General features: G+C 40.3%; 1 protein-coding gene across 1 annotated transcript in view; it reads right to left on the bottom strand.

The window, feature by feature from the left end:
* Window positions 1-776: 776 nt before the first annotated feature.
* LOC137750008 (general transcription factor II-I repeat domain-containing protein 2) overlaps window positions 777-10922 on the bottom strand; it is a 54269-nt gene continuing 44123 nt past the window's right edge. The window contains exons 11-16 of the mRNA XM_068524300.1: window positions 9288-9350; window positions 7910-7987; window positions 6899-6982; window positions 5139-5322; window positions 4778-4806; window positions 777-2568 (exon numbers count right to left, since the gene is read on the bottom strand). Of these exons, the coding sequence (XP_068380401.1) occupies window positions 965-2568; window positions 4778-4806; window positions 5139-5322; window positions 6899-6982; window positions 7910-7987; window positions 9288-9350 (2042 nt within the window). The 3' untranslated portion in view covers window positions 777-964. The remainder of the gene's footprint in view (window positions 2569-4777; window positions 4807-5138; window positions 5323-6898; window positions 6983-7909; window positions 7988-9287; window positions 9351-10922) is intronic.

Here is a 10922-nt window from a genome sequence, read left to right as displayed (position 1 = left end):
CAGTGTTCAATTTACTGGAGTTGGTAACTAAGTCATGGCTATAGAAACCCTCTTCTTAGAAAATACTCCCTAAAGTATTTAGGGATAAATGAGGTAAGCAACTTTCCCTCAAATGGTTCAGAAAGAAACTATGCACATAAGTTTATATACATTATTACAGATAATCATACAGTCATTTATACACACAGGCAATGTACACACACACGGGAGACAGAGAGGGGGAGAGAAAGCAAACAAATGATAAAATGGGGTAAAATGTTAATAATATGAGAATCTGGCAAAAGGGCGTTAAGTGTTCTTCAGGCTCCTTTCATTTCTGCAACTTTTCTATACATTTGAAATGATTTCAAAATAAAAGTTAAAAAAAAAAAAAAAGACAGCCCCCAAACCTCAACTTAGGCTTTGAAAACCTATGTTATTTGTTTTGGGATTTTCCATTTTAAGTCCTACCTTTTCAGGTTCGTGTGGAGGCAGGGACGGCTAAGGCAGGGACACCACAGTATGTGAACACGTCTCTAACTGATTCTCCTTCAACTTGGAAACACGTGAGGTCACACGGAATTCCACGCCAATGGCGGGGAGATAGATGTGTGTGCACATATACCCCGGTGCATATACGCATCTGTCTCTCCGTTTCTCTGTGGACTGATTTAAACTTCAGAATGCAGCCCCAATGCCCACAAGGGTCAAGCAAGTATGTGAGTGAGTGAAACAGGCCAGCCGTAAGAAGAGTCAACTACTAGAAATACAATAAAACTTTCTTGATTTTTACTGGGCTATGGGGAAACATAAAATGTCATACAAACAGGTATGATAACTGCAAATAATATTTCCGAGTCAAAGTGGGAAAAAACGGAAAACCAGATATATTTCATAACTCATTTTCTCATCTTGCAACCCCTCGGGTCTAGAGGATTCTAGGCTTCCAGCCCAGGGGATCCTGCCCCCCCAGGAGTGTGCTTCATCACGTCGCGATGTGGAGCACAGAATCCCACTGGGAGTCCTTCAACTGGGAGCAGTACTCAGTTTTACTCAGTTTCATAATGGAAAAGAGCTGTTCACAAATGTAGGTACTCCCAAACATGGAGAGAATCTTGGCACAGTGGGTTTTGTACTTGGGATAGCTGCTCCAGAGGTATTTATAGAATTCTGGTATTCCAACCTTGTCGTATTTGGTTTTCAGGACCGTGTTGCACTGCAGATCAATCACCTCCATCTGGAGCGCTTCCTGGACGCTCTCGATCTTCATGGAGAAAGGGGAGCTGAACAGGGTCAGTTCACTTTCGTAGAGTTTGAAGTCGGACAGTCTTTTCTGGAATTCCGTCTTCAGCTCCACGATTTTGGGAATGTAGTTCAGGCCATCGCTTTCATTTCTGGAAACCGATTTCAGGGTGGGAAAGTGGGCCAGGTTATTCCTGGCCAAATGAGTCTCCCAGAGGCACAGTTTAGCCAAGAACGCCCGAATCAAGTCGTACATCTGTGTCACGATTTGGGAATGCCCTTGGAGAGAGATGTTCAACGTGTTCAGATGCATAGTCATGTCCACCAAGAAGGCCAAGTCTTTGATCCAATCTTGAGAGCTCAGCTGAGGCAGGGGCTTGCCTCTGGAAGACATGAAGGACTCAATTTCTTCCAACGATTCAAAGAACCTCTTCAGCACCAGCCCGCGGCTGAGCCACTTAATCTCCGTGTAGTACAGAAGGCTGCCGTATTGGCTGTCCAGCTCATAGAGCAAAGTCGTGAACTCGCTGTGGTTCAGTCCGCGGGAGCAGATCCAGTTCACGGCATTAACTACCACGCTCATGATGTGGTCCATCTTTAACTTTTGAGCACAGAGCGATTCCGGGTGAATAATGCAACAAACGGACTTCAGATCTGAGCCCTTGCAAGCCATCGCCACCTTGGACTTGAGTTTTGTGACCAGCCCGTCATTGGCATCTACCATCGCAGGAGTGCCAGTTGAGGCCACGCTTACTAATTTCGACCAGTCGATATTAAACTTTTTAAGACTTTTCTCAACACGCAAAAAGATCTCATTTCCAGATTTTGTCCCCGTCATGGGCACCGTATCCAAAAGTTCTTCCGATACATCAAAATTCTCATCAACGCCCCGGATGAATATGGCCAACTGGGTGGTGTTATTTATATCTGTGATCTCGTCGATGGCAATAGAATAGGCCACAAATGATCTGATTTTTTCACGTAATTTCTCCCATAAGTTCCCAGCCACGTCTTCTATGGGCTGGACGGCAGGGTTTTCCCTTGGACTCACATTTGCAAGCACTCGTTTTTGCTCCGGACACACGATGTCTGATGACCCTAAGAGATACTTTCTGAGCCCTTTCTTCAGCTCCTGGAGCTTCTCGTCGCGCATCCTCTCTGTGTACTGGTCATAGTGCTTGCTGTGGTTGGTTTGATAATGGCGTCTCAGGTTGTATTCTTTGGACACAGACATGCTCTGTTTGCATATTAAACACGTAGGGATATTCTGCACCTCCACGAAGAAATACGCTCTCTCCCACTTTTCTTGAAATACACGGCCCTCTTGGTCTATCTTTCTTTTTCCCACTTTTGATAGAAACATGGAGACAAGAAACAGTTCAGTTTTCTCTTAAATCGACTGTTAGTCTAACACCAGCAAGAGCATGATGACAAATGCAAGGGATAAGGTGGCGGGGGGGGGGGCGTGGTTAACTGGAGAGCACCCCAGCCCTGCAGAGGTGTGGGGTGAGGACGGGGGACACTCAGGGCAAGCAAATGACTGCCAGAGGGAGCATGGCCCTGGTCTGCTCGGATCTTCAGATTGCTAAAGAAAACCTGGAAATGGACTTTTATGAAAAAGTCCCCGGTTCTTCAATATTGGCCAGTAGTTCCCTTTTTCGAAAGGTAGATGAGCCAAGGGACTTCCCTGGTGGTGCAGTGGTTGGGAGGCCGCCTGCCAGTGTGGGGCACGTGGGCTCGAGCCCTGGTCTGGGAAGATCCCACACGCGGCGGAGCAACTAAGGCCGTGCGCCACAACTACTGAGCCCACGTGCCACAACTACTGAAGCCCGCACGCCTAGAGCCCGTGCTCCGCAACAAGAGAAGCCACCGCACCGCAACAAAGAGTAGCCCCCGCTCGCTGCAACTAGAGAAAGCCCGTGCGCAGTAACACAGACCCAATGCAGCCATAAATAAATAAATAGATAGATAAATAAATAAATAAATAAATAAATAAATAAATAAAATTAAAAGGTAGATGAGCCAAAAGAAAGACATCTTTGGTGAGGTTCAGCAAGTGCTATGCTTGCCCATCTGGTTTAAATGAGAATGATTTGAAAGTGTATCTGCATTTTAACATATATTTTTTCATTTGATTTTCAAGAGAACTTTGAAATAACAGAGAAGGGAATGAGCACAGAAGACGTATGATTTAACTGCTGTGAGTCCCATAAGACACCGGTGATAGCCACAGACCCTCAAAGAACCTACTTGTTTTCAATGTAAAGAAATGGGCCACGATGCAGGTGAGCTTTACTTTGAGAGAACACAGGTATAAAAATTCACTTTAAGAAAATGTAGGCAGAGACAGGCAGTCAATTTAGTGGCTGCCTGGGGCTGGGGGTGGGAATGGGAAATGACCAGAAATGGGTAGGAGGAATCTTTCAGGTGGGGGAATGGAAATGTTCTAATATTAGATTGTGGTGATAGTTGCACAACTCCGTAAATATACTAAAAATCACTGGATTGTGTACAGTTTGCACAAGTGAATTTTACGGTATGTAAATTTATGCCACAATAAAGCTATTAAAAATGTTAAATGCTATTTAACAACCAGAGGAGTTTAGGAATAATAATTGTGCATTTTAAAAGAACACTTCAGTTTCCAAATTTAAATGAGGAGGTTCCCTAGATGACTCTTAGGAACATCGTTACATGTTATGCTTTTTTTTCTTTCTATAGGTACTTTATTTTTTTTAAATTTTATTGAAATACACTTATTTACAATGTTGTGTTAGTTTCAGGTGTACAGCAAAGTGATTCAGTTATATATACATATGCATATATATATAAATAAATATATATATATATTCTTTTTTAGATTCTTTTCCATTATTGGTTATTGCAAGATGAGTATAGTTCCCTGTGCTATACAGGAGGTCCTTGTTGGTTACGCCTTCTGCTTTAATATCCAATAGGATTTTGACTTGCTTGCAAGGACTTTAGGGGAGACATTAAAAATATTTAACAAGCAGAGAGGCTGGGACATTGCCCAATCAGAACAGAAGTCAACTGGAGGGGGTTCTGGGAGCCCTGCTGTGCCAGGCCCTGTTGGTTCTGAACTGTGGGGAGGTCAGGGGTGGGAGATCCTGGTGGTGGGACTGGGGTGGCCAGGCAGGTACTATTTACCAAATAAGGTAGAGTAACCTCATCATGCTTCACATAATCTTCCTTGCCTTTCCAGGAAAAAAAAAAAAAAAAAAAAAAAATAAGGTAGAGTAGTAGTTCAGTATTATGATATGAGCTGCCCCCCCCACCCCGACCCCATAAAGGACTCTTGAATAAGAATGTGGTATGTCATCACACACAGCAAGCTCCGTCAAATGGTTATATGAGAAAAATATGCCTGGCTAATAAAACTTGAGCAACAGAATTAAAGGGCTTTAAAAGAAGCAGGAAAAACAAAATGCACATAAAGAGCGGCATGCTTTGCTCTTTCTGGTGGTGAGTGTCCACTGAGACAGCCCACGTGGCACAGCAGGGGCTAGGACCATCTTCTCTCCCCCAGGATACTCACCATTGCTGAGTTCAAGGCCGGGAAGTGGTCTGAAGAGAAAGAGACATTGGTGAGTGCAACAGAGGTCACTTTTCCTCTCTTGTCCACTTAGTTCTATTTGACAAACTTTTGTGAGTGTCAGTGCGAGACTAAACTAAAACAGGCTGCCCACGATCACCAAGAAACGGGAGCGAGGACACACAGCTCCCAGAAGCAGAATACGATGAACTGAGTGTGACAGGCAGCATGACATAGCACTTGACTGCAGGGACCCACCGCCCACGTCCTGGGGTGAGAATCCCTGTGCCCCCCAGCTTCTCCACCTCGAGCAAGTTACGATCTGCAGCTCATTCTCCTGACCAGGCAGGGGACTCTCACGTACCTGATGACTGTGAATTTGATAAATTCTGCGGCATCCAAGATCCTTCTCATGGAGCTGATTTCCAGGTAGCCAGGGGCTTTGAATACCACCCCCGGGGGCATGCCGTCAATGACCACACAGCCAGGGTTGAAGGTGATCTTCCTGTAGGGAACTTTCACAGGGAAATCCACTCCAATTGCTTCACCTGTGATGATACAAAGAGTGTAAAACCAGTTGTGTGTCACTTGCTTTTCCCAAACCGTGCTTTATCTTTAATGTCAAGATTTTAAAATTAATCGCATCAAGTAACAACATTGGTGATCAGCCATTACTTTATTTTCCAGCCATGCTAGGGTGTATGAATAATTTTATTGATTTTGAAATTGGTAACAGGTAGTGTAGCAGACTGTTTCTCTACCCATGAAATAGGTATTATCATAGTATCTACCTGAAAAGGGTTTTGTGAGGATTAAATGATTAATCACATGTCAAACACTAAAAACAATACTCAGCTATGGTAAAAAGTCAGTAAGTGAAAGATAGCTATTATAATTATTTTAAAAATATTTTAAGTTTATTTTTAATTGAGATATAATTGACATACAACATTGTATTAGTTTTGGGTATACAACATAATGATTTGATAAAGATAGCTATTTAAAAAATTATTTTATTGAAGTATAGTTGATTTACAATGTGTTAATTTCTGCTGTACAGCAAAGTGATTCAGTTATACATATATATACATTCTTTTTTTAATATTCTTTTCCAATATGGTTTATCATAGGATATTGAATATAATTCTCTGTGCTATACAGTAGGACCTTGTTAATCCATTCTATATATAAAAGCTTACATCTGCTAACCCCAAACTCCCACTCCATCACTCCCCCAACCCCCTCCCCCTTGGCAACCATCAGTCTGTTCTCTATGTCCGTAATTCTGTTTCTGTTTCGTAGATAGGTTCATTTGTGTCATATTTTAGATTCCACATAAGTGATATCATATAGTATTTGTCTTTCTCTTTCTGACTTACTTCACTTAGTATGATAATCTCTAGTTGCATCCATATTGCTGCAAATGGCATTATTTCATTCTTTCTTATGGCTGAGTAGTATTCCATTATATATATATATATATATATATGTATATATATATATATATGTATATATATATATATATACACCACATCTTCTTTATCCATTCATCTGTCGATGGACATTTAGGTTGTTTCCATGTCTTGGCTGTTGTGAATAGTGGTGCTATGAACATAGGGGTGCATATATCTTTTTGAATTATAGTTTTGTCTGGATATTTGCCCAGTTTTGTCTGGATATTTGCATGATCATATGGTAGTTCTATTTTTAGTTTTCTAGGGAACCCCCATACTGTCCTCCATAGTGGCTGCACCAACTTACATTCCCACCAACAATGTAGAAAGGTTCCCTTTTCTCCACACCCTCTCTAGCATTTATTATTTGTAGACTTTTTAATGATGGCCATTCTGACTGGTTTGAGGTGGTACCTCCCTGTGGTTTTGATTTGCATTTCTCTAATAATTAGCAATGTTGAGCATCTTTTCATGTGCCTATTGGCCAAAAGATAGCTATTATTATTATGAAATTAGTGTTTCCATGTAAAAGTTCTTCTTCAGTAAAAATACACACTAATTTTGATCACAGCTCCTTCACAGAAAGATCAATTTCTTAGATAAAGTAATCAATTAGAAGGAAATATTTCAAATGTATAAAATTTGGTTATGTAACGATATAAAAACGTACCAAATTTTCGGCTAAAGAGGTCATTGACTTGTTCTCTTAGTTGTTTTATTTTTTCAATGCTTGATAATCTTTCCTTCTCATTATCTAAAAAAATTAAAAAAACAAGCAAACCAGGTTTATTCATGTATTTGCTCCCCAGAAAAGCTGTTGGAGGAAACACCTGTTAGCACGTGTGAAAGCACTTTACCTGGCTTATCATTCAGTTTAGTTTTAGCAATAATTAAGCATTTTGGAAATTTGTAAATTTAAGGCATTATAGATGACAGAGAATTTTCCAAATTATGACTCTATGTAAATATAAGACATACTGCTTTAGAGAACATTTTCAATATCATGCAAGATAAGGATGTCCACTTTCACCCCTACTCTTCAACATTATAATAGAGATCCTAGCCAGTGCAACATAGCAAGTAAAATGAGTAAGATGTATGTGCTAGGATTAGGGGGGAAAATTTTTTAATACTTGAAATTTTTATTCTATTTAATTTTGAATAACTAAAAGTGATTATGTGGTTCAAAATTCAAATGATATAAAACAGTAAATCATGAAATGTCTCTCTTCCATCCCTATCTTAGCTTTCAAGTTTCCTTCTTTGGAGGATCTATGCTATTAGATTATTTTGTATCTCTCCAGATATGTTTTATATACACCTATTCCGAAAAGAAGATTAATTGATGGGCAGCAAATACATTTCACCTCTGTGGCCAGTTCCAATCCAATGGTAGCCAGTGCTTGGAGCTGGCTGCCCTAAGGGGTATTTTCCAGGTAATGCACCAGGGCAGGGCTGTGAGAAGCAATATATCTGATAAACAATGTATGATATAGCAAGATATTCAGTGTGTGGCAATTGGCATCATATTTTATATTCCTGAATTGTCTTTCCTTAGTTGACAGGGTGAACTTAGCAAAAAAATAGCTCCAAGAGACTAACCCATGTCATAAAGTGGTTAAAATATAACAAAATGAAAAACATAATCTAAATTATGATAAAGTCAGATAGAATTCCATACCTGGAATCGTCACCTGAACGATGTTAAGATCTTCAACACCTGCTGCAGAATTTGTAATATTGGATGAATTGGTGTTTCCTTAAACAGAAAATGAAATTTAGAACTTATAGAAAATTAGGTTACTTCTCCTCTAAAACTATCAAATTGCCACTTTGATCAGAAGGCCAGACTAGGGAATTCCCTGGCGGTCCAGTGACTAGGACTTGGTGCTTTCACTGCCAGGGCCTGGGTTTAATCCCTGGTTGGGGAACTAAGATTCTGCAAGACAGGAGGCGTGGCCAAAAAAAAAAAAAGAAGGCCAGGCTAAATTTTTAAAACTCCAGAGAACATTTAGCTGTAGAATAACAAGCTGGCTTGGCAATAATTGATGTTTGAGTCTCTGTAGTTTAATGTCGATGTCAAAGGAGAAAGGGCACCAGGGCTTTTATTTAGTTCCTAGCCCCTGATACTTCAGTCAGTCTAATTTGATTTAAAAAGAAGCGTGTTTAAAAATACATTTCCTGGGACTTCCCTGACAGTCCAGTGGTTAAGACTCTAAGCTCCCAGTGCAGGGGGCATGGGTTGGATCCCTGGTCAGGGAACTAAGATCCTGCATGCCACTCAGCCAAAAAAAAAAAAGAAAAAAGAAAAAAAAATTTCCTTTGTTGTTATTCTCAGTTTAAAGGTGGGGGATAGGAAAGAAGACATACGAATGTGTCCAAGAGGACACTTAGGAAGCAGATGTCCTATGAGAAGTGAGAAGTGAGACAGTCAAGGAAAGGCTCAGATGGGGTTAAATAGTAAAAGCACAGTTGACGTTATCATGATTTCTGGTCAAATCATACACACAACGCTCACTTAAGTTCTATATGAGAAATGTAAATGAGCCTGTCTAGTCCTTTCTGAGGGACTCAAAGTTCAATCCCTGTGTTCTGTGAAAGATCAACCATTTGGGTGTTTGAGATTCTGCATCTGAAGAGCAAGACCTCAAAGGGACACAAGGAGACACACCATCATTCTTCCCCTCTCCCCCCTTCATTCTCCCCGCCTTCATTCTTCCCTCCCTGCCCCCTTCATTTCCCCCTCCCTCTTCATCCTCCCCCTCTTCATTCTTTCCCTCTCCCCTCTCCCTTTCAGTTTCCCCCTCCCCACTTCATTCCCCTCCTTTGGGCTTCATTCTTTCCTCACTGGACCAAGCACAGTTTGGCCCTACTCTGGCCAGGGCTAATTTGCACAGCCTAATTCTGTTGTCTGACAAGCCTAGAGCACTGGGTACCTGATGGGAATATGGGCTGCTCTGGTCATAGGTACACACACATTGAGATAAATCTTTCCCCTTTCAGAAAAAATGAAAACTGTACTTAGCCGTGCGAATGTGGCAAGGTTTTTGGCAACCAACCTTCAATTTTCACCTCAGCTTCAGGGTCCTCACTCATTTCTGAAGGGACAAGCTGAGTAGAATCTTGAAAAAAAAATTTCTAAAATGACATTCATTGTTTATGTATTCTCACATTCCAACATTTTACTGCTCCCATACCCAAAAAGTCGCTTATCCTGGCATTTTAAATACATTTTATATTTACTAAACATAGAGGTATAAACATAAAGGTAATTTTAATTTTAAAAAGGATAATAGGGTAATAAAGGATAATCTTATAAGGGATAAGAGGAGATAAGGAACTTTCAGATATTATCAAATAATGTGAAGTTACCCGCAGTAATGGACACAGAATATCCTTCTATTTGAGCTAATGGAATACATCTGGTCATAGTGTTTTCTGGTTGTCATCGGGAATTACTAGGATTAAAAAAAAGGCATTTGCTCCTTTCTTATCCTGCCAGCAGCCCCCAGGTGATTCATGGTCTATTATTACATGGATGCATGTAATGTACCTGACATATACATGCTCAGTGAAATAAGCCAGTCACAGAAAAGCAAATATCATGTGATTTCACTTATATGAGGTACCTAAAATACCTAATTGAGTTTTCTGGTGGATAAGAATTATGACATATACATTAAGTTCTACATATAGACAAAAGCCTGGCTAGCTTATCTCGCCTAACTCTAGCTCATTTTAGAAAGATTTGTCAAATCTTACATTAATTGTTAGCAAAAGAAGAAAGACTAGAATGCAAAACTGTTTTGATATTGTACTATTGTTACGTAGGATGTAACCTTTGGGGAAAAACAGGTAAAGGTACATTGGACTGCTCTGTACTATTCTTGCAGCTTCTTGTGAATCTATAATTATTTTAAAATAAAAAGGTTTTAGGGAGTTCCCTGGTGGCCTCGTGGTTAGAATTCTGGGCTCTCACTGCCGTGGCCTGGGGTTCAGTCTCTGGTTGGGGAACTGAGATCCCACAGGCTATGCAGTGTGGCCCCTCCCTGCCCCAGATAAATAAATAAATAATAAAAAAATAAAAGGACTGACATAAAATAAAAAGGTTTTAAAAATCAAACAAATTCAGCTCTATTGTAAATGGGCTTCCCACTATCTCACGATAATAAAAAATCTGTTTAGAAATGAACTATTTCGAGGGCCAACATCCCATGAAATCTTTCTGATTCTAATTCAGCACCAGTTCTACAACTGACTCCTACACAGGTCTTCTTCTTTCCAAATATTGTACTATCCATCCATTTAAAAAATGACCAAACAATACCTTAACAGGCTTTTACAAAGGCAAGTAAAATGACATAAGGGAGGAATAGATTTAAACTCAATTCAAAATAATTGTCCTCCTTTACATCCAGCGAAGGTCAGAGATTGAGTTAACGAAAAGAAACAAAAAATTAATGGAAGAATCCTGACACACGCTACAATATGGATGAACCCTGAGAGCATTATGCTCAGTGAAATAAGCCAGTCACAAAAAGGCAAATACCGTAGGATTCCGCTTATATGAGATACCTAAAGTAGTCAAATTCATAGAGACAGAAAGTAGAATAGGGGTTGCCAGGAGGGAAAACGGGGGAGTTGTTGTTTAATGGGGATAGATTTGCAAGATGAAAAGTTCTGGAGATCTTCTT

Source organism: Eschrichtius robustus, chromosome 16 (assembly GCF_028021215.1).
Source record: "Eschrichtius robustus isolate mEscRob2 chromosome 16, mEscRob2.pri, whole genome shotgun sequence".
NCBI lineage: Eukaryota > Metazoa > Chordata > Mammalia > Artiodactyla > Eschrichtiidae > Eschrichtius > Eschrichtius robustus.
This window is presented reverse-complemented; position numbering and strand designations above follow the sequence as displayed.